The sequence below is a fragment of the Esox lucius genome, chromosome 24, assembly GCF_011004845.1.
Source record: "Esox lucius isolate fEsoLuc1 chromosome 24, fEsoLuc1.pri, whole genome shotgun sequence".
NCBI classification, from domain to species: Eukaryota; Metazoa; Chordata; class Actinopteri; order Esociformes; family Esocidae; genus Esox; species Esox lucius.
Genome location: NC_047592.1, coordinates 17585820 through 17610256, shown reverse-complemented (window position 1 = coordinate 17610256; position 24437 = coordinate 17585820). Strand labels below are relative to the sequence as shown.

At 40.3% G+C, this 24437-nt stretch overlaps 1 protein-coding gene across 5 annotated transcripts; it reads left to right on the top strand.

The window, feature by feature from the left end:
- The first annotated feature begins 4629 nt into the window (after positions 1 to 4629).
- Positions 4630 to 24224, top strand: trmt10b (tRNA methyltransferase 10B). 5 transcript variants are annotated; one of them, XM_010898417.4, is made up of 9 exons: positions 4646 to 4715; positions 4960 to 5126; positions 5455 to 5563; positions 5644 to 5777; positions 5917 to 6069; positions 6601 to 6679; positions 6887 to 6954; positions 7183 to 7306; positions 7892 to 8954. In XM_010898417.4, the coding sequence occupies exons 2-9, from the start codon at positions 4974 to 4976 to the stop codon at positions 8035 to 8037; spliced, it is 966 nt and encodes a 321-aa protein (XP_010896719.1). In that variant the 5' UTR covers positions 4646 to 4715; positions 4960 to 4973; the 3' UTR covers positions 8038 to 8954. The 5 variants fall into 5 exon arrangements, 4 of the variants coding, with proteins under 4 accessions (XP_010896719.1, XP_010896721.2, XP_012987921.1 ...); XR_829214.2 differs by lacking the exon at positions 4960 to 5126 and having other exon boundaries at positions 4630 to 4715; positions 6601 to 6708; positions 7892 to 7979; XM_010898419.3 differs by lacking the exons at positions 4646 to 4715; positions 4960 to 5126; positions 7892 to 8954 and adding an exon at positions 23763 to 24224 and having other exon boundaries at positions 5133 to 5563.
- Positions 24225 to 24437: the final 213 nt, after the last annotated feature.

Genomic DNA, 24437 nt, shown 5'->3' with positions numbered 1-24437 from the left:
TCTCTTATTTTTAACCTTTCTGTTCCTCACTCAAAACCTTTTTTGGAAAGGAAAGAAAAAGGTGCAGTGGTCTCTTTATTTTATTTCGGAGCTGTATATATATGACAATAACGAATAAAAGGTATACGTAACTGCATATAATATTATCAACAATCATTACATAATGTCATTAAAAAGCAACAGATTATATTAAATAAATGTATCTGTTGGTGAATAAAATACAATATGAATCTTTTATTATATGATAGTGTGTGTGTCTGAATGTGTGTGGAGCCTGTACATTTCAGATCCAAGCTCCCTGGTTGCTCCTGCTCCTGAGTCCTGTGTTCATCTCCCTCAAGGACCTGCATCATAACAGCACGGATTTGTTTGACCTACATAGATATACTGTAATATCACACCATTATTTCCATACCCTTTCTATACATTTTAATTAGTCTTACCCTGGGTTGTGACGGACTTTACTTGAGGAGAGATTCTGCCTTCTGGTGTTTTAATTCCGTATGGTGGGCATTTAACAAAATAATAGTATACCTGTTATATACAGATAGGAGGAATATGAAGGGAGGGATGTCAAGTCTTTTCTTTCTTCTTCTTGGCTTTGACCTTCTTGAGTTCAAAATCAGCATAGATCATACTGTCAACAATAAAACATTAAGGTCAACAAATTAACTAATTAGCACATATTCTGCCGATTTGTCTGAAACAAATTTAGATTTTACTGTCAACTTTCAAACTGGGTCTTACCTGTAACTGGATCTTACCTGTAACTGGGTCTTACCTGTAACTGGGTCTTACCTGTAACTGGATCTTACCTGTAACTGGGTCTTACCTGTAACTGGATCTTACCTGTAACTGGGTCTTACCTGTAACTGGGTCTTACCTGTAACTGGATCTTACCTTTAACTGGGTCTTACCTGTAGCTTTTTCCTGTCTTTTCCTCGGAGTGGACATGATTTTCTCCTTGATTGGCTGTTTATTCTGAAAAGAATGGCCCATATTTCAATGGCCCATATTTCAATGGCCCATATATTCAATGTAATTAGTCTCTGGATTTATTCCTAAAGAATTTAATGTTGCTTGCGTTCTACCTCTCCATAAGGGTGCAGACTCTGGTAACCTCGACAATTACTGCCCAATTACCAAACTATTTTGTCTACCAAAGATTTTAGGATCGTTGTTGACAATACATCTACCCTCTCATTTGACAGATAAGTATTCATAACATGGTTCAGTCAGGGTTTAGACTGTGGTTCAGCTGTGTGACGGCAACCACACTGGTGGTAAATTATATGGCCAGAGGCTCGTATGTTAACCTAAGTTGTGCTGCCTTGTTTATAGACCGTTTGCAGCAGTTGACCATTCTCTTTCAATTAGCAAGTTGATATCATCTGGCCTAAGTGCTAGTGTCTGCTTGTGGTTTTAGGTCTATGTTTGTGATAAAACACAGGCTACTGTGACTGAAGGGGTCGAATCAGACCTTGAAGTGCATGAAGTGGTATCCCAGGGATCGATTCTGAGCTCACTGTTTTTAAAGCTTATGATACAGTATTGTACTATGCTGCACATACACTGAACCAAGCATTTTGCTACTGTCTGACATATTAAATTACAGATGTACCTTTTAGATCTATTCACACATCTAAAAAAATATATCTTGACATTTGGCTTGGTGACAAGTTATAATTTAAAACCCATGTTACTGAATTGCTAAAGAAAGTTCAAATCAGGTTCCTTTACAGAAATGAAGTTTGTCTAACTTCTAATAGCAGAACATTTGAAAGTCTAGCATGCTATTTATGTGGATTACTGAGATATAATACACAGTGAATGCAAGCAACAGCTTCAACACTTAAATTATTAAATATTATCTCTCTATGTGCCATTTGATTATTCTCCAGTGAATTTGTTTGGACACAGTGCATTATTTGTATGTTTGAATGAGCCCCTACATATTTTTCACATTCCTCCAGGGCCAGAAAGCCGCCAGCTGTCCGGTTAACCTTCTATGCCGTTTCTACAGCAAGCCAGGGGGGACAGGTTCCCTATACTGGGTGTAGTAGACAGGGTCTCCTCTCCCAACTCTACACCTGTACTGTCCTCCATCAGAGACACTGACCTGACCTGAGTGTGTAAGAGGATCCAGAGGTTGTAGCTACTGGTTCAGAGTCTTATCTGTGCCTGCACCAGTAAAACCTCCATCCAGAAGACTCTACAGTACAGGTCTATGTCACACTGTCTCCTGTCAATACATCCTTTCAGTAAAAACTCTTTGTGACCTTTGGCTTATCAGCTGTTGGTATTTAATAGGTTTGACTGATGAGATATACTGGGTGTATTTTCTTTTTCACCATTTTGTTCACGTCACAGGACCATGGTAATAGGAAGTTGTTACTATTTTGGTCTTACTCAGTGATTTATTTCAGTACTGACAGAATAAAGGTAATTTTTGACTATAATTTACATCTGTATGCATGACCTAACAACATAACTCACCATTCCTAGTGATACTGACAGGTCACTAAAAGGAGGCAGCTTTGGGTCTGGAGTCTCTCTTTCCCTGACACCAGTAGAGACCCTGGTCAGACTTAGCAGCTCTACTGATGGTGAGGGTGTCTGTCTCCTGTTACAGTGTGTCTATCAGACTGGGGCTGCAAGAACAGATACATTTTAGTAAAAATACCAAAAATACAGAAATCTCATTAGCATTTCTAAGTTACTGATGAAGTGGAAATAACCACTCTTTGCAGATGTGTACTCCCAGTCAGTTTCCCTCCTGTATGTTACATATCATAGTGACAGATTCCCATGTACAGGACACAATACTGTATCACTATATTAAACACTACAGTTTTATGAGACAAAAAAATTAAAACTATGTAATTCATTCAAAACTGCATCACTTATTTCACGAAGTAAAAGCAGTGACATAGACAAAGAGGATGGAGCATAAAGAGAAGGAGGAAATAATATTTTCCATTACCTTGAGAGTGACCACAAAGGAAAAAAAAGTAATTACATTACAGGTATACACTCTGTTGTAATCATAGAGTAATACAGAATTATATAGAGTAGTATTATATAATAATATAATAATTTAAAAAGTCAGTACTCACAGAGTAGAACACAGGGACAGGTGTGATCCATTCTGTATCTGTGATGAGTAGACAAATCCTCTGATCAAACATTCAAAAGAACGAAACGTCCACAATGATGCCCTCTTCTGGCTTATGAGAGAATTTCATCAGCCCTGTTCAAATAAAATACTTCTCGTTTTACCGTTCAGTTGCCATGTACTGTACTGCCAGTAATTCCATTCAAAAAGTGAAACTTGTATAATGTAAACATTCATTCCACACAGACTGATATATTTCAAGTGTTTATTTCTATTAATTTTGATGATTATTACTGACAACTAATGAAAACCCCAAATTCAGTATCTCAGGAAATTTGAATATTGTGAATAGGTTCAATATTGAGCCTGTTGGTGTTGGTCCACTGTGTTTTCTGAGGTCCAAGGTCAACGCAGCCGTCTACCAGGAGGTTTTAGAGCACTTCATGCTTCCTGCTGCTGACCAACTTCATGGAGATGCAGATTTCATTTTCCAACAGGACTTGGCACCTGCGCACAGTGCCAAAGCTACCAGTACCTGGTTTCAGGACAATGGTATCCCTGTTCTTAATTGGCCAGAAAACTCGCATATTAGAGGAAGAGGAAGATGCGATAAGCCAGTCCCAACAATGCAGAAGAGCTGAAGGCCACTATCAGAGCAACCTGGGCTCTCATAACACCTGAGCAGTGCCACAGACCGATCAACTCCATGCCATGCCGCATTGGTGCAGTAATTCAGGCAAAAGGAGCCCCAACTAAGTATTGAGTGCTGTACATGTTCATACTTTTCATGTTCATACTTTTCAGTTGGCCAACATTTCTACAAATATTTTTTTTGTATTGGTCTTAAGTAATATTCTAATTTTCGGAGATACTGAATTTGGGATTTTCATTAGTTGTCAGTTATAATCATCACAATTAAAAGAAATAAACACTCGAAATATATCAGTCTGTGTGGAATGAATATATACATTTTACAAGTTTCACTTTTTGAATGGAATTACTGAAATAAATCAACTTTTTGATGATATTCTAATTTTATGACCAGCACCTGTATAGTATCTTATAACGCATTCACACTGAATACTTTGCCACTAGTCATGTTGATGAAGCGTGAAATGTGTTTTTATTCGAACGTAACATGTCTGCCCGTGTGTGCATCCCTTGGCTTACGTTTGCTTCAGTTGCTGGTAGAAAATAGGCAATTCCTTCATTTTTATGTTCACATGCTTTTGATTAGTAACTTTAACCTTTTTAGAGTTATACTGTGTATTACTTTAACTTGTAATTAATTTTCATTAATTATACAGGGTTAGGAAACATAATATAGGTAGGGTAGAGTTAGGACGTAGAGCTAGGAGATAAGGTTAGGTTTTAGGTTTCTGTACTTTGTATAAGGGCATGATGCTAAACACTCCGGTAATATAGGTGGCGGTATGAAACTTTAAAGTTGTTTGAGATCCGCCAACAAACACAGAGAATAATTATTTTAATTATTTTAAATGGGGACTTTTATTTTGAACGCGAGATTAAATGAAGGTAGGATCAGCACGACGTGCTTTCTGACGTAAGAGAAAGTATAGGAAGCGTGTTGATGTTATAGGTAATTATTATCAATTTATCTAAGTTGTTGTGTGCGGGAATCCTATTAACACATGATTATAGCTTCTTAGTGTAACAGTTTTGTATGGAGGAGTTGGCTCGATGTTTGAGCAGGAAGTCTTACTATTTGTGGGCTGTAGTTTCTGCCAACCGTTTATTGTGTTGTTCGAGCCATGTGTTAGGGAATTCTGAGTTAGTGGCATCTTTGGCTGCGTAGTAACGTCAATGTCCATGCTTTGACATAGGACCAAGTGGTGACATGTGTTCAGTCCCTTTTGAGGATGGGTTGGAACGTGGAACCAGGCAGCTAAACACCGATTCCATGCTTACGGAAGTGTTTGAAACGCTTCACATAGACCTTGAAGCTCGTGAATGCGGCGGTAGAGCTGTCAGAGAAGATACACTGTATTCTGTAAGTACAGACAGTGATGGCTGAAAAACATGAAATCCAACCTACAATCAGGAATTTCTAGAAACCTTTCCAGTGCATCCAGCCAAACATTCTGGTCATGTGGCAAATAATTGGTTTCACTTCACATATGTCCATAGCTGTGGGAAGTAGGGCTATAGTCCATCATGGCATGTTCCACATTTGTTCAATTCCTCTAAGCTATCAACCATTATTGGCACCCCTGATAAAGAACACCTTCCTGTGGCCATGCATGAATCTTATCAGTCATTACAGGGATGATGATCAATGGTCTTGGAGTTCTGTGATTGTCTGTTTTTTAACTGAGCAGAGGAATGTCTGGAGAAAACAAGTACATTGGGAGTACAAACAGGCAGCAAAGAAGAGCAAAAGAAAAGAAGAAAAGATTAAAAGAAAGATTAATCGTGATCAGAAATCAGGTAATCTGTCTTATTACCACTGATCTTGTCTAATGATTTATACACACCTACATGTGCTTTTTGTTTTGTAATTTTGTCAGGCACTGAGGTGGACAACTGTCAGCTCAGCAAGCGGGTCATTAAAGCCATTACCAGAGATCGCATGGCTAAAGCACTAGCCGCGGGACCAAAACTCTGTATCGATCTGAGCATGACAGACTGCATGTCACACAAGGTGGGTGTGTCCATAATTTCACCAGAAATAAGTCTCAACCAGATGACTCAAAACTTATTAGCAATCCTTTGACGATTCAGAATCATACATGCTGTACGACTCCTAATCCAAAACCTTAATACTTTTATTTTCCTCTCAGGAGATAAGCCGACTTGCTGGTCAGATCAGGAGACTGTACGGTTCAAACAGGAAGGCGCCCAGGCCGTTTCACCTGTTTCTGACAGACCTGAGGGAGGACAGCCAGCTGTACACAGAATGTCTCCGGGTGAACGATGGGTTTTTGCACTACATGGTGAGTTCCATGTTAGATTTTGTCCACTTTTGATCCATGAATGAAATCATAAAACCCGAATGTCAGGGAAGAAGGTCTTCATTTGCGTGAGTCCATGATGTTGATCTTCTAAGGTTTTATATGTTCTCCAATTATTTAAAACACATTTTATGCCAGAAGAGGCCGTCAATGTTCATATCGCCGAACCCTATTATCCTCCAATCCGAAACTGACATTGTTTGTTCCAACCTCCCTATGGTTTAGGGTCCATGGGTCGTTAAGACAGTCACACACAAACACAATGCCTTGGAGTAGTTAGTTCTAGACAGGGTGTTGTGGACAGGGTGTGAGGGTCCCATCAGTAATGGGCATCACATCTTACCTATTGTCCTTTGTTCTGCTGTCAGTCAGCACTTCCAGACGTTGTTAGGCTTTTAATGCCGATTATCACACACATATCGCCTTATTCTTAAGAGTGCCTAACGTGGTCGTTTGTAAAAGAGAGAATAAAATAGTTTTCTGCAAACTGACTGGCCAGTATGTCTTCTTCAGATGGACATGACGAAGGACAGCTGTCTTGACCTGTTTTCGCCGGATGACATCGTCTACCTCACTCCCGACGCCGAAGAAGGTCCGATTTGAAGTAAACGTTTTTAATCGGTAAATGGTTGGCAGGCAGGCTGGGTGGAAGGACGGAACACGGGTGTAGCTGCATAATGAGGCCTACTTTTTAACCCTTACATGACTTTGTTGTAGGTCTAAATGAGAGTTGTCATCTTTGGTGGGTGTGCTCCTTTGCCTTTTATTGATGGGTCCTGTTACTGCTGGACTGTTTCAGCCTTGGAGAGCATGGATGCTGACCATGTCTACGTCCTTGGTGGTCTTGTAGATGAAAGCATTAAGAAGGTAAGAGCTTTGCTGTGGTTACTTCAGACTTGCAGTTTTGTTCAACGAGTTCCAAATACACACACTGTAAATGCACTGGGATCCCCCAGTCAGGTCAGTTCTATATTAAATTCAAAACTTTGAATTGAAAAACATTGAAAATAATGGATTGACCTTTTTCTTCCTGAAATTAAAATGGTATTGACCCCCAACCCTGTTTCTGATTGATTTTGCTCTTACTACCTGGAGAAAATGAGCTATCAGAGGGCCCAAGAGCTAAGGGTGCGCACAGCACGGCTACCTATTGACGAATACATGGTGAAGAGAACCAACGACAAGAACTTCCACTCCAAAGTTCTAGCCATTAACCAGGGTGAGTAATGTGGAATTATATTATAGGTAGTAGTATTCCATTGTTACAGGCCAGGATTCAGTACCATTTGGTTGGCAGTGTGTCTTTTAAAGGCAATGTTCTATTTGTGGTGACCGCATTTAAGGTAAATGCTGAAGATTTGAGATCAGTGGGAAATTACTTACATTTTAATGACTGTCTTATCTGTTTGGCTTTGCTGCTATGAGAGTACACTGTTTGATGCTGAGCACATCTGTGCTGTGTTGACCATCATGGACACCTTTGCCTGTTAACACTTCCATTGGAAAGGAATCATGTTTACTTTGCTGCCTCAGTGATCTATTGTGTTTATCCACTCTGCATGTTATTTCCTTTTTACCCTATTTTCACGAGACTTGGCTGAATTTAAACTGAAGTAAATTTACCACATCATGTTTTTCATTGTTTGTACAGTAGTTACTTTCATAAGATGTGTACCAGCTGTGGGAGAATGCAGACATTGGTTACTGACAGGGGATTTATCAATGTCCTGAAGTGTGATTCAGACTGTATGGCTCCCCTCTCCCTCTTGGTCTGTTTGTCCCTCCATCTTCTTTCTGCTTCCAGTGTTTGACATCTTGCTGGGCTTCTTTGACACCGGCAGCTGGACCAATGCGCTGGATTTATGGTTCCCACCGGGGAAAGGTTATGTTGTAGCACCACACGTTTTGCGGTGTCAGTGCAGTGATTGTCAGGTCGTTACTTTAGCATAATTCCCAAGAGCATTCCTGGATGATGTTATCCTTTGTTTATTTTTGTAATAGGGCCTTGTTTAAAGGTCAGCATTAGCTGGAACAGGCGGACTGTAATGCCGGTGTAATTGACCAATCGGATTGAGTCACTTATAAAAATCAAGGTGTCACAGGTTTATGTCTACATGCCATATAGCATACAACTTTTGTAGTAATAAAGCTGATTTTGACTTAAAAAAAAAAAACATTGTCATGTAAATCTGTTTTGGATTGAATACTTTTTTCTTTTCTAGCAAGACCGCTATCTTCGAGCCTTCACATTATTTGTCAACTACTTGTCTTGAAGTGAAACACATTGCTCGCATTGATTTTGCAGTCTTGTCTGTCATACCCATCACATAGATACCATGAAGACCGATTGAACTCGACCATAAAAAATGGCACTGTCATTAACCACCTCTTTGCCCCGCTAAAGCTATTGATATTTCCGTTGCTAGTTTTCTAACCACACTAAATGCTCAGTACTGTTAACACAAGGGCTGTTTAATAGCAGCGCACATTTGTATAATGGCCAAAATGGCTAACATGTTTGTCCCTTAAAGTGCTGCTAGTTGCCTTTAATTACATGCTACATCACTGCCATTGTAACTGAAAATCATCTGCACTGTTTTTGCACTTACCAGCAGAAAATGTAACTAATGTCCTAGCAATGGTTATTGGTCCCATGTTTTCAATGTGTTTGGTACCATTATACTCATGTGTTTGGTCCATTCCAGCCATTACAATTGGCCAGTCGTCCCTCTAAAATAGATTTTATAATGACCCGTGAGAGATGCACAACGTTTGGAGAACTAATCCTATGTCAGGAAGGTACTGAACACGTAGTACACAATGTTTGGAAAACTAATCCTATGTCAGGAAGGTGCTGGTATACACTCACCTAAAGGATTATTAGGAACACCATGCTAATACTGTGTTTGACCCCCTTTCGCCTTCAGAACTGCCTTAATTCTACGTGGCATTGATTCAACAAGGTGCTGAAAGCATTCTTTAGAAATGTTGGCCCATATTGATAGGATAGCATCTTGCAGTTGATGGAGATTTGTGGGATGCACATCCAGGGCACGAAGCTCCCGTTCCATCACATCCCAAACATGCTCTATAGGGTTGAGATCTGGTGACTGTGGGGGCCATTTCAGTACAGTGAACTCATTGTCATTGTTAAGAAACCAATATGAAATGATTCAAGCTTTGTGACATGGTGCATTATCCTGCTGGAAGTAGCCATCAGAGGATGGGTACATGGTGGTCATAAAGGGATGGACATGGTCAGAAACAATGCTCAGGTAGGCTGTGGCATTTAAACGATGCCCAATTGGCACTAAGGGGCCTAAAGTGTGCCAAGAAAACATCCCCCGCACCATTACACCACCACCAGCAGCCTGCACAGTGGTAACAAGGCATGATGGATCCATGTTCTCATTCTGTTTACGCCAAATTCGGACTCTACCATCTGAATGTCTCAACAGAAATCGAGACTCATCCAATTTTGGTGAGCTTGTGCAAATTGTAGCCTCTTTTTCCTATTTGTAGTGGAGATGAATGGTTACCGGTGGGGTCTTCTACTGTTGTAGCCCATCCGCCTCAAGGTTGTGCGTGTTGTGGCTTCACAAAAGCTTTGCTGCATACCTCGGTTGTAACAAGTGGTTATTTCAGTCAAACTTGCTCTTCCATCAGCTTGAATCAGTCGGCCCATTCTCCTCTGACCTCTAGCATCAACAAGGCATTTTCGCCCACAGGACTGCCGCATACTGGATGTTTTTCCCTTTTCACACCATTCTTTGTAAACCCTAGAAATGGTTGTGTGTGAAAATCCCAGTAACTGAGCAGATTGTGAAATACTCAGACCGGCCCGTCTGGCACCAACAACCATGCCACGCTCAAAATTGCTTAAATCACCTTTCTTTCCCATTCTGACATTCAGTTTGGAGTTCAGGAGATGGTCTTGACCAGGACCACACCCCTAAATGCATTGAAGCAACTGCCATGTGATTGGTTGATTAGATAATTGCATTAATGATAAATTTAACAGGTGTTCCTAATAATCCTTTAGGTGAGTGTATGTCCCTTATTATCAAAACCCCTCACATTCTAAATGGGAGTGCTATCACTAACTGAGGAATGAGATGGATCGGATTGTTCTCATGTTTATATAAACAATAAAACACATCTGGCCCAAGGTTTACAAAATATATGGAAGGTTTACAAAATATATATATTTACAGACTTTAAGCATAAGTTTTCCCAATTGCCCTCAAGGTGGCAGCAGACAGTTGGATTTTTTTTACCTGCTGACCAGGCAAAAAAAAACCTTGTGCAGAAATGTGATTGTGTGCCCAGTGACACCCTATTTGCAATGTTAGGGCAAACTAAATTCTATCTTGTGTAACACATAGTATTGATAAACCGTGGTCTTTCGTGAGGTTCCATGGTTGAGGTGTAGAAGTTAGTTTGCCCTAACCACAGCTCCAGCAATTGATGGCAGTACCCAAGCTTATGTCATAATCATCAGGGAGACGCAGTATATCTGATCCTGTATCAGTTCGCTGCTCTGGAAATGCTTCAGCGTATCTAACGATGCCCTGTGACGTGACACAATGGCCCTCATTTATCAAATGTGCGTACACCAAATTTCCAGCGTACACCTGGCGTACACCCAAAACCACGGTGACTTTGAGATTTATCAATATGGACGTTGGCGTACGGCACTCTCAAATCCTACGCCAGCTCAGGAGGTGGTGTACGCACGTTTTGAGTTAGAAAAAAAATATCCTAACGCACTGACAAACTAAAAGATATGATATATTATGACCCACTGGAAAAAAAGCAACAACATAATTACAAACTTCAGTGTTTATTTTTGTGCAACATGGACTTCAAGGTTTTATTTGTGTGACTTTACCAAAGCATTTGATTTATATGTATTCCTTCAGATGCGAGCCTGTGCGCTTTACATGACGTTTCAGGGTTCGGCCCGGCAGTTGCGCACGGACTGGGTTCAGTAATAAAAGGCTTTTAATGACCAAAATATAATTCAGACAGACAAAATAATAAAAATGACATTCTTCTTATAATAGAAATAATAATAATAACGACATTCTTCTTCTTAATAACAATAAACGTCATTAATAATAAATATCATGAAATAATAAGACGAATATTACAAATTGTCATGCAATTATTAATGTTAATGAATGGTACTCCACATCACATCATCTTTTATTCCGCTTTTTAAACTGCCAAATGAAACTATTTTATTTATTTCTACCTCCCTGGTGATCGTCTCAATCTCCACGTCAGAGAAGTTTCTCTTTTTTGCCGACTTCGGTGTGTCCATTTATACAGTCTATGGTCCATGGCGTAAAATGAGGGCGTGGGGGAAGCGGAGACTTGAATATATAGGGGCGTGTTATTCTAATGACGATCGTTTTCAGCCGCGGCATTTAACAAGGGCAGGTATTGCGTACATCTGGATTTTAAAGGTACGCACAGCTTCATAAATCAGGCGGTGAGAGGAGTGTAAGCAAAATCTTACGCCAACACCGTTTCTACGCAAGAATGATAAATGAGGGCCAATGAGTGCAGTCCTTAAAGGGGGTGGTTTTAAGTCACTAGTTTACTTTTTTGGGATTGATGTGTCAGTTTTTATTGTTAAGTAATGTTTTTCATTGTGTAGTCTTGTTCTGGAAGTGAGTTTGTGTGAATGAGCTCTCACTTATGCGGGTGATATTCACCTCCCTTTGGCATTAATCACACTATGCTCTGTGTAGATTTTGCTTCACACACACTTGTGATGAATACAGCTGGTGGTCTCTTAGCTCTTCATTTTGTTAATCCAAATAAATCAAAATTATCATAACGATGAGGAAATCTTGCTGTTGTAGACTGGTTTAGACCTCTTTGCTGTTAAAAAAAAAGTACATCCTACAACCGAGTACAAGTTCTATCTCCTACCTCGCATCAGTTAATCCTGTTCTAGTACACCATTACTCTAGACAGTATTTTTCCATCCTGTGAATTACTGTGATTTTCAAAGCAGTTCACAGGCCTCCTGTGAGGACGATGAGCAGAGAGCCTAGCAACACTTCTGCTGTACACTAAATGGGTATTTACACATAAGCCTGATGATCTAAAATTAACATTAATATATTAATGGTAAAAGTAATAGATTATTAGAAAGCAATAGGGTATTGCAGTATTAACTGTAATGACTGATAGTAACTGGACCACAGTATTACAGGGTATTACAGTAGGAATGACTACTTATAACTGGATTTGCTTTATGGGGTGAAAATGCATAATATATTTTGGCACATAATTCATGTTTTTTTTAAGTCTTTTTGTATTTCCCTGGTATTCAGGATGCTTTTAGGGTTTGAACCACGCAGTTTACCATTATGTAATGGTGTAGCGAGGGGATAATTGGCTACCCCTTAGAATGTTATTGAGAGGCAGGTAGGAAAATTAGTGCAAGAGGATCTATGACCTACGTGGTCATTTATTATCTAATAATCTGACTCCATGTTGTTTGTAAACATAAGCAATCATAAATGATGATAATATGCTGGAAGTTCTTAGAAAAGGTAGCTAGTCTTTCGTCACAAGCAAACATTTGAAAGGCCATGTTTTTCACGGCTTATGGGAATCCCCAAGGCTCCTCATCAGTCAAGTACAGAAGACAGTTTATCGTCTAGCAATCCAGAACTCAGGGATGACAAGTTTGGTCACTTTGATTTATGTATGTGTATGTGCTTATATCAGTTATCATAAGCACCCATAAGTCGTGTGTTCCTGGGGCTACACAGAATGTTACGAACCCATGACTCAGGGATGCCAAGTCTGGTTGCTTAGACCTGTGTGTAATTATTGTGATGGCAATTTCTAAAGTCCAAACAATTTACAAAAATGGTTGGTAAGACAGAGGAAAACTCAAATGCACAATAAACAGTTTATTCTTGCAAGAAGAGAATACACAGGTTACAAAGTAACAATGAATAATCTCTAAATTAACACAGGACAACCATCAGTATTTAAGGGAGGCAAAGGGGTGTGGTAAGATGCAGATGCTACCCATCTGTCTTATGTCAATACAACTCATTCCCTTCATTCTATCTAACTCAAGCTCGTTGGGCTACTGATAATGTCAGGGACATTTCTTAAACTGATGTATTCTTACTGATTAAAGGACTGAGTTCCCATGTTTAGATAAGTAGAGGAATGTAGGAGAGGGGGATCTGGTATTTGTCTAAGGGGGCATCCTTGACTGGTAGCAGCAGATTATAGGGTTAATCGTAGACAGATTTACGAAGGTTACCCCTTATCATGTACCACTTATCACAAATACAGGATTGGAGATGAAAAGTTTAACTGACACGTAGGCCTAACCGCGATCAGTTCGTGGGAAATTAATGTTTTGCGCTATTATCTAAATATCGATTAAAAAAAAACTACACATATAGTTTCTGGGAGTTTCTCCCTAATTTCTGCTAAGAGTTTTTGATAGTGGCATTTTTTCATCTGAGAAACGCTGTGATTGGTGGATAGGGAGCACCCGGAGCAGGCGACTGGTTATGTCGCTGTCACTAACATCGACATAACCAATCACAGTGTGACAGACTTTACATATCACCAACGGCAAGTTTAATTTTAAATGAATGTAGCCTACTGGCGGATTGGTGGTCTGGCACACGTGGGTGCTCGTGCTCGGTATTTTCGTGGGTGCTCGCTATTTTCCGTGGGTGCTCGCTGTTTTCCGTGGGTGCTCGAGCCCCGGAGCACCCACGGTATTGGCGCCTATGGTTGTGGACATTTCTCTAACCAATGTATTCTCACTGATTAAAGGACTGAGTCCCCTGAGTTCAAATTAGGAAAGGAATGTGGGAGTGGGGGATCTGGTATTTGCCTAGGGGGCATCATTAACTGGTATCGACAGATTATAGGGTTACTCTTTAATCTGCGCATCTGTATAACTCATCAGGGCATCTATTGTTTGTCCAGATGCTGTAAGAGCTCTTTAGAGTTCAAGGGGTTACCCATGTGGGGGAGGACAGCTTGCCCCTTGTTTGTAGACTAGGTAGTAATAGAACAAAGGGAATGTGTTCGGTTGAGTTATGACAGCATCTTGCCACACCCCTTTTTCCTCTATAAATACGAACTGTTCATGTATTAGGTTCTGGTTGACAAACCCCCTCCCCTCCCGAAATCCAAGATGGCAGCTTGTCTCTCTGTCTGTGATTGTCTGTGATTAATAATATTTGTTTGTTTATGGGAAAATTACAAATTGATCATTTTATGAGCTTTCGTACAATATAACTATAATGTAGAGTCGGTATCTGTCATACTCAATGGTTGTTTTTTGACACAAATCCGTATAGTTTAAGTCGTGTCTGACATCCTCAGTGTACTGGCATTGTGCTAATAGCAGTGCAGTCTGAAAACACACGGTATCCATAAAATCCCAGTCTGAACATGTGGTTACGACCACCAAGCTGGTACGGAAATTTACTTGGAACTGCACTGTTTTTGGAGGATCTGTTTCATGCTGACTGGTCGGTGCCTGTAGCCTACTTATCTACTGGAGCTCGAGTGCAGACGTGTCGCTGAGTTTGATGGGCTTGATCTCCCTACAATGAAGGAAAGTGCTTCTTTGTTCTTACTGCTGGTTTTTAAGATATAGCCTGATGTTTTAGAGACGGCTGGCTTTGATTAAACTCTTTTACCCGCAGCATTGCGTCACTCATTGGGCTTCCTGTTTACAAGTGACAACACGTAACATCATTGGTCGCTGCAGAGAAACGGATAACCCATATTGGACTTCTCCGTTGCTGATCTGGACTGTTTTATTATTTTTGTTTTATTTCTTAAGTAATATTTTGTCTTTACACGTCTGAGTGGTACTACGGGTATGGAGAGAAAGAAGTGGTTGCTCCTTGCCTCTCTTTGTTTTATTTTTTCATTGTCCTTATTTATCTCTGGGGACACCTATTACTGGAATGGATACTCCAGTCCAGTGTTCCCAATATTGTGTAAATCACATAAGGGCACGTGTGCATTTGACTGTTCACTTAATGTCACATGTTGCCTATTCTTCCCTTCTGACACCGTTGACTTGGTCTGTTTGTCTAGTATCATGACGTTATGTGACAACTTTACCACTGTCTCTTGTGTGCTCCATGATGACTCCCATTTTAATGGTAGAAGCAATGAATCGTACAAGAAATCAGTTAAGATAAAATGTCTAATTGCTTTATTACTGTTTACTACTGGAAATGTGCAGCCAAACCCAGGCCCAGACACCCTATAGGCTTTAACACCCCGGCAGATTTTAAAAAAAAAAGGTCAGGTCTTGGTTTCTTTCACTTGAATGTACGCAGTCTTGTTCCTAAAATGGCCATGTTGTGTATCTGGGCTCACTCTACAGATTCCGATGTAATTGTCTTGTCTGAAACCTGGTTAAGTAAATCGGTTTCAGATAAAGTAATCAATATAATGTTCTAATGTTTTTAGGACTGACCCCCCTAATAGAGGTGGGGGTGTAGCAATGTACATCAAAAACCAGTATCATGTTAATGTATTGCGGTCAATATCGTTAGTTAAACAGTTTGAATTTTTAGCATTGGAGCTTGAAATCTCTAAATCACTTTGTATAACGGTCATTGGTTGTTACAGGACTCCTTCAGCTGTTAAGGGTGCTCTGCCCTCCTTAATGCAACTCCTTTCAGATTTTAACTCTAAAGAATTAGTAGCCTTCGGAGACCTAAATTGGAATTGGTTACAGCCAATATCTGATGATTTTAGAGCTAATTGTGATTCACTAAATCTCTTTCAGATTGTTGACAGTCCCACACGGCCAAACTTTAAAAACCCGGAAAAATCATCTCTATTTGATGTAATTTTAACTAACGTTCCTCATAAGTACTCAACTGCTTCCATATTTGCAAACGACATCAGTAACCACTGTGTCATAGCAACAGTTAGAAATACTAAAATATCTAAAACCAAACCATGTATTATAGTCAAGCGTAATATGAAGCACTTCTCAGAATAAGATTTTCTTCATGATTTATCTAATTTTGACTGGGAAAAAATGTATAACAGTGCAGATGTTTATAGTGCCTGGAACGTCTTTCATGAAGGCTTTGTAAATATAATTAATAAGTACACTCCTCTAAAGAAATACAGAGTTAAAGGCTGAAACAATGCTTGGTTTTCTCTGGATTTAGCAAATATCCTCCATGAGCGGAATGTGGCATGGGCAAAGGCCAGAAAATCTAATGAGAACTCTGACTGGCTGGTTTTCAGGCAGCTGCGCAATGCATGTACTCTCAAAATTAGAAAAGCCAAAGCTGATCACTTTCTTTCTCAAACCACTCATAACCTGAATAACCCATCAAAATGTTGGAAAACGATCAAATCATTATCAGAAAACAATAAAGGTCAGGAGCTTCCTTCAAGCGTTGTGATAGACTCTCAAAAAATTACTGATAAAAACATAATTCTTGATTGTTTCAATGAACATTTCATAGCCTCAGGATTTTTATTTGAGTCACTAAATACTCAACATGAGTGTTCCCCTACAGTGGAGACTGTTTTTTCCGAACCCTCTACTCAGTATTTTAGTCCTATTACTGTTTCAGACGTAGATAAAGCCCTAAAACATTTGGACACGACAAAATCTGCAGGCCCTGACAAACTGGATCCTTACTTTTTAAAGTTAGCAACAAATGCTATTTCCGTGCCTTTAACTAATATTTTTAATTGGTGCTTGAAAACAAATGTCATTCCGTCCATTTGGAAATCAGCTTTTGTGATTCCCCTGTTAAAATGTGGTGACCCTGCTATCTTAAATAACTACAGACCTATATCTAAATTGTCTGTCCTGGTCAAGGTTTTAGAGTCTCTTGTCAGTGATCAATTAAAGATTTTTTTTAGACAGTAAAAATGTCCTATCTGACTTTCAATCCGGTTTTAGAAAAAAATAATGTCCAAAACATACTCCGTAGTTTGTGGTTTAAAGTGTATGTGTTAAGCATGAAAATGAAAACATCCCCGCTTAGCAAATGGTGTCATCCTCTTCTCTTCTACTTGTCTTCTGTACCTGCACCGCGCTCAGCACGACCGTCATCCAGCGTGAAACACACGCAGAGTGAGAACCCGTTATGTAGTGTTGTGAATCAACTAGTTACTCCAAAGCTGTGTCTCACACTTCTTTCCTTTTACCTAGAGTTGTTCCGATACCGAAACCATATCGGTGAGTACTGGAGTCAGTATACTGAATCACGGTACACCTATAATAAGTGTATATTTTCGGACTAACCGCTGTGGAGTTGCACAAGACCTGGGTGACTCGTCCATAGTCATAAACGGAGAGAAGTAGCGCCGGTTATGTTCTTCCGCAAGACGCATGCAGTTCTGTTTATTTTTAGTATTTTTTTAGTATTTAAAAAAGAAAAATTATAACAAAGAAGAAAGTATACATCACATTTGTGAATGTAAAATCTGCTTAGGAAAATAATTAATTAATAACAAAACAGATATTTTCTTTTGTGGGGTCTGAGTCAAAGTACCCAGATATAATGTTTCTCATATGTATTGAGAAGCCTGGCCAAATCTTACACTTAACAAATGCATCAATATCATTCCAAAGCTTCTGAGTGTAGTGACATGACCAAAATAAGTGAACCACTGTTTCATCAGACTTCAAACAAAAAGAGCATGTTAGCTCAATATCCGACTTAAATCTTTGTATACATTTCTTAGCAGGATAGAACTTGTGTATGAGCTTAAATGAAATTTCTTTCACTTTATTTGTGAGAAAGAATTTCTGCTGTAAAGGCCAGATATTTTTCAACTTAAGTTTAACAAACAGATTATTCCAAAAGGAAATAACAGGAGGAACGGATATCACATTCTTAAGAAATAAAGATCTTATTTTATAGTTTTTAGCTTTCAACTGAGAAAAACAAGTTTGACCCACAGGAGTATCACAACGTTCAGGAAAGGATGTAGTAGATACTGGGGAGGAGTATTTACAGTTTTTAAAAAGCATACATAAACCAGAAGGAATAACACCCATTACAGTATGAAATTCTTTTGGGGTTATTGGTATGTGGTATTCTGAAAGAAATTCTGAATATCTGAACAAAAGACCTTGTTTATTAAACAACTGCTCTACCAAAAATAAACCATTACTGAACCAAGTGTCATAAAATAGAGACTTATTCTTGAATAAAATGTTCTTATTGTTCCAAATAAAACATCTCTGTGGTGAAAAGTTATGTTTATAAATTAGTGCCCATGCTAAGAGAACCTGACGATGAAAGTTGGAGAGTTAGATAGGGAGTTTGGATACATCATAATTACACAATAAGAGAAAATGAATGCCACCAAGTTGTGAAAAAACAAGTTGAGGAATAACATTCCAGATAGAAGATGGTTTGGCTAGGTACTGTTTCAGCCAATTAATTTTAAATGTATAACAAAAGATGTGCCACAGGGATCAGTGCTGGGTTCACTGCTTTTCACCATAAATCATAACGTATCCAAAGGAAAATTTCATTTTTATGCAGATGACACTGTACTGTATTGCTCAGCACCTACAGCAGTCCAGGCCCTCTCCCAATTACAATTTGATTTTAATATGCTTAAACAGAACATTTATGATCTAAAACTTGTTTTAAATGCTGAAAAAACCAAATTCATGCTTTTTTCAAATTCAAAATCCAAATAAAATCTGCCTTCGATCATCACTTCGCAGGGTAAGAAGATTGAATGTGTTTCTAAATACAGATATCTCAGTATTTTAATAGATTCATCTCTTTCTTTTACTTCTCATATTCAGCAGCTGGCAAATAGATTAAAACTTAAACTAAGGTTTTATTTTAGAATCAAATCCTGTCTCTCATTCAAATGTAAAAAGAGGTTAGTTGCTGGTACTTTTATGTCTATTCTTGACTATGGTGATGTTTTATATATGCATGCTTCGTCTCAAAGTTTACATGCACTGGACACTGTATACCATGGAGCTCTGAGGTTCATCACTGGTCTTAAAGTTCTCACTCACCACTGTGAACTGTATGAACGTGTTGGATGTTCTTCTCTATCAACACGGAGACTTCAACACTGGTATGTTTTTATATATAAGGCTATTTGAGGTCTTCTTCCATCCTACCTTCTGACCTACATCAGTGCAAACAATATTGGGACTTACAATCTTCGTTCCCAGGATCTTTTCCTTCTGTCTGTACCAAATGTTAGAACTGAGCTGGGAAAAAAGGCGTTTAAGTTTTCTGCTCCCTCTGCATGGAACAAGTTACGGAAACATTTGAAACTTAAAAAGCTTGTCCCATTGGTTGCTTTTAAGAGGATATTAATTGACTTGGAAGAAGCCACATCTGGCTGTAGTTGTTCTGCATGATATTTTAAGGATTTGTGGTTGATGGATTTGCTAATTTAGTTGTTTTATGTTCTTGTGTATTCTGTGTTGTATGTATGGTTGTACTGCTGCCTGTCTTGGCCAGGACACTCTTGAAAAATTGATTTTTAATCTCAACGAGTATTTTCCTGGTTAAATAAAGGTAAAAGAAAAAAAAAAAAAAAAAAGTTAGAGACTCCTCGGATGATTATGTTTGTAAGCATTTGAGGCGTCTCTCTATTTGCAAATAAATAAACTTAAATTGTCCAATAGAAGTTTGTCTCTGTCCTTCTGATCGATGAAATTGCTCAGACAAATGGTCTTTGTCTGAAGAAATCCCCTGTAGGGAAAGTTATACAATGCAATGACAATGTTATGAAGTGTCCTGTTATGAGGAGCAACATGCTTACACCGACATGTGGCCGGCTGCAGATCCACTGTGTTGTAACACTTCTCTGGATCCGTGCCATTGTTATTAACTGAATAGAATATGTTCAGTAGGCCTATATGTGTTCCTGGGTAATCCAGTAACTTGAACCAGACCGTTCTAGTGTACTGGAAACGAATGTCAGGATTAATGTTAATCTATTTATGTGTGAATGAAAATCCCCTTTATATGCGGACGGGATTAGTGGAACCTTTGTTACAGCAAATCCGTGTTGCACAATTTGGTCCTGAGATAACCCCAAGGGACCATGTATCTATGTGTTTTGGATAAACGGAAATAGGTGCTTCTGTGTATGGCCCATGGTATCTCCATAACCATCTCCCGCAGCCTAGAGCGTGGTTAAGCTCTACATGCTGTTCCGCTTTGATGCAAGTGGGTCCCGTCACCTTTCTGGTTTCCGGGGTCCAGGGAACAACTGCCACCAGCCTGTTAAGAAAGCACATACATAACCACACAACAGTTATAGCCAACAACCTGTCTGGTCATACCATTTGAATTTGGACTGGTTTACTTTGCATCATTTGGAACCATTTGAGTTTCTTTCTGGCATCGATGGCCAGGTAGCTGTTGCAAACAGCCTTGACCTCGTATCTTGGTGCAAACGTATGTTGACTGCAACTTGGCGAAAACATTTTCTTTTACAAACACTCTCACCGTGATTATGTCCCCTTCTGAGAATCTGGTTTCAACCTCTGGGCTGAACAGGGCATCGTTTGGTTGGTCTGACTTTTGCTGTCCCAGTGTAGCCTGTGCATCTAGCACCTTGAGTCTGTCCTGAATCTCTGTCAACGCAGTCTGTTGTGTTGCGAACTTTAGAGGTCAGCTGATCAGCTGGGTACACCTCAAGTCAATGAGAAGCCACATTTTTCTTCCTGTCATCAGCTCGTAAAGGCTGATTCCTGTATCCCTTGAGTGCGCGGCCCTGATCACTGTCAACACTGTGAGGAGAGCATGAGTCCCCTGGCCTTTCTGTTGCTCAGTTTGTTTGGCAATTGATTCTTTCAGAATGCGGTTTTGCCTTTCCACAAAACCTGCTGCCTGTGGTCTGTACGGCACTTGAAACCTCAGTTTGTCGTTTAACATTTTGCACACATCCTTCATGACTTGCCCAGTGGAGTGGCCACCTCGGTTTGATTCACAGCGGTTTGACACTCCCCAGAGGGGAATGATCTGGTTTGCCAACACACGTCCCGTGGTGCGGGCAGAGTTATTCTTTGTGGGGATGCATTCCACCCACTTGGAAAACCTGTTGACTACAACCAGACAGTACCCCCCCGCCCCCGCTCTTTGCAGGTTGAAGAGGCCCTATATATCAATTTGCAATGACTCCCATGGACCCCTCGGAGGTGCTGGTCTGCCGGGCCTTGTACGTCCGGGTCTCCCCTGGTTCACCGTTGCCCACACCAAGCGTGTTCTGCAAAAGTGTTCAACATCAGAGGCCAGGCCTGGCCACCAACAGAACTGCTTCACGAGATGTGTCGTTTTCTCTTAAGTAAAGGACTCATGAGCATTTCGTCTCACCAAATTCTACAGATGCCCTATCGAGAGTATCCTGACTGGTCGTGTCACCGCCTGGTATGGCAGCTGCACCGCCCTCAACCACAAAGCACTTCAGAGGGTGATAAAAACAGCAGAGAGTATTACAAGGTCTGACCTGCCATCCCTGCAGGATCTCTACACAGAGAGGTGTAGGAGGAGGTGCAAACGGATCATTACAGATCCCAGCCACCCATGCCACGGACTGTTAACCAAGCTGCTGTCAGGCAGAAGGTACAAGAGTATTCTGTCCAAAACTTACAGGCTACGACAGTTTCTTTCCACAGCCTATAATGCTGCTCAACTCAGGATCCCCTTCCATCCATAGTCCATGCACATCTCCCACTATAATCATACACACCTGTCACTTTTACATTGCACTACGTTTGTGTAGTTGTATAGTTATTATTATTGATGTGTGTTTTTGTATAGTGTTATTACTGATTGATTGTGTTATCTTGTTTTTTTTAATTATAATTACTGTTTCTTTTTAACTTTTAACTGCACTGTCAGAAGTAAAAAAAACAAGCATTTAATTGCCGTAACTTGTTATTGCAGATGACAAATAAACCTTTTGAACTTGATCATATATTTTTATGATGAGCTTCTGCAGAGAACTTGGGACCACAGAACTTGGGACAATCCCCTGTACAACTGCGACTAACGAATCCTGTTTCAATTTATTCTCCAATTCCCCCTCAGATACCCATAACTCCTTCTGGAATTCTCTCAAATCCATGGGTGTGTCACATGACAGTTTGCCACCCCAGGTCTCCCCAGAGTGTGCCGCCTGCTTTGCCAGCTTGTCCATAACTCCATTGTGTTCCTCGTGCAATTCAGTTTTTTTTTGGTGATATGAGCCTGGACCTTCATTGCCAAGAGACCATTGTCATTCCAAATCATTGAGATGACACCTTGGTGCTGAACTGCTTTTCCTGCTGCAGTGAGGAAATAGCGCAGTGCGCCTCTGTTTATACACATAATGGTTCAGGATGAGTCCTGATGGATTCAAGAAGCGCTATGAGTTCTGCCTCTTGGGTGGACATGGAAGGAGATAAACAAACGTTCCAGACTGGTCTCACGTACAGTAGGAGGAGGACACCACACCGCGCAGCCGGTGTGAAACTGACCATCCTCCCAGAGGCGTGAACAGTCTATGTATGCCCGCGTCTGGTCCCGAAAAGCTCTCGGTCCAGGACTGACCCCACAGCTTCTGGTTCTGTTTCACAGGTGTGTGGATGGCCCTCTCCCCCACCAAGCAGGTGAGGTAGGATTGTGTCATTGAGTGGTTATACACTCACCTAAAGGATTATTAGGAACACCATGCAAAAACAATTTGCCCAAATGACAAATGGTAGCTATCATCATGAGCCCTCTTTTGTAGCTGACCTCACTAATCTTATCGCCAAATATTGCCAAAAATAGGAATATGTGACCCCCATTGCGTCACTAGGAACATTGGTTCAGAGTGGTAACAGGTTAAAGGTTAAGGTCTGCTTGGGGGATCAGCGAAACAGAAGTCTTAATTGATACAGGAGCAGCCGTGTCCTGTACAAATCTTCTGTTACCTTTGACAGATGAAAAAATTACCATAACAGGTATTGGTAATTCTAGAATGACAACTACTTGTACTCAGAAGACTATACTTGAGGGAATTGCTCACTCAAAAACATTACAAAATCAACCCAGAGGCAGAAGCTGACAAGTCCAAACGCAGGTGAAATATGGGTTAGTCAGGCGTTGCAATTCTGTCATTAATTCTTCTATCTATCCTATACCAAATCCAGATCGGTCATGGAGAATAACAATGGATAACCAGAATTTGAATAGGGTGCTCCCTAAGATTACACCCATTGTCGCAAATGCTTGTTGGTTTTCTGTGTTGGCTATTGCTAATGGTTTCTGGTCTATTCCAGTCAGAACAGTCGCGAAAGTCCAGTTCACCTGGCAATGCTTGCCAATGGGCTTGCACAACTCACCTTGTGTTTTTAGCCTTGCGGTAGCCGACTTGTTGAAGCCAATAACAGATACAGGTGAGGTGTTGCAGTATGTGGACAGCAACATTTATTGCAACAGGTGGCTCGTACGAGTACCATCTGCAGGTCGTAGACAAGGTGTTGCAGACAATGGGTGACACAGGCTTCAAGGTGAACAGGGCAAAGGCTCAGATTGCTTGTCCGCCCACACACCCTGAATGCATCGCAAAAGTTTTTAGACACTGCTATTTTTCTGTGAGAATTCATCCCTGAATGTGCTGAATTCACATCTCCTCTTTACTGTCTCATGAAGGGCAAGACCAGACCACCAGATGTTCTCGACAGGCAACCTGAGCATAAAGAGGCTTTCACCAACAGAGTTCAGCACCGGCCCTTGGCCTCCCTGACCCATCAGAGCGTTTCCATGTTCAGGTTGACACAGTGGACAACACTCTGAATGGAGGTAAGCTATGGCCTATAGCTTACTACAGCAGGAAGAAATCTCCAGTCTAACAGGGATTTGACCAGTGTACACAACATGTTCTGACGACGCATTGTATGTTAACAACAACAGAACCCATAGTCAGGTTTCAATCTGTGGTTGTACACACAGTGCACATGCCGGTTCAAATGTTGTTGCAAGCCAGGATCGAAGGAGCATCTGCACAATGTTTAGCCAGATGGTAGGCAGATGTACAGGCTAGAGATACACTCACCTAAAGGATTATTAAGAACACCTGTTCAATTTCTCATTAATGCAATTATCTAATCAACCAATCACATGGCAGTTGCTTCAATGCATTTAGGGGTGTGGTCCTGGTCAAGACCATCTCCTGAACTCCAAACTGAATGTCAGAATGGGAAAGAAAGGTGATTTAAGCAATTTTGAGCGTGGCATGGTTGTTGGTGCCAGACGGGCCGGTCTGAGTATTTCACAATCTGCTCAGTTACTGGGATTTTCACGCACAACCATTTCTAGGGTTTACAA

Bases quoted from the DNA above. Each gene is read 5' to 3' on its own strand.
- trmt10b (XM_013132467.4), top strand. From the start codon at position 5,224: ATGTGGCAAATAATTGGTTTCACTTCACATATGTCCATAGCTGTGGGA. The intron at 5,778-5,916 runs GTGGGTGTGTCC...TTTTCCTCTCAG, and splicing joins CAGACTGCATGTCACACAAG to GAGATAAGCCGACTTGCTGG. The intron at 7,307-7,891 runs GTGAGTAATGTG...TTCTGCTTCCAG, and splicing joins AGTTCTAGCCATTAACCAGG to TGTTTGACATCTTGCTGGGC.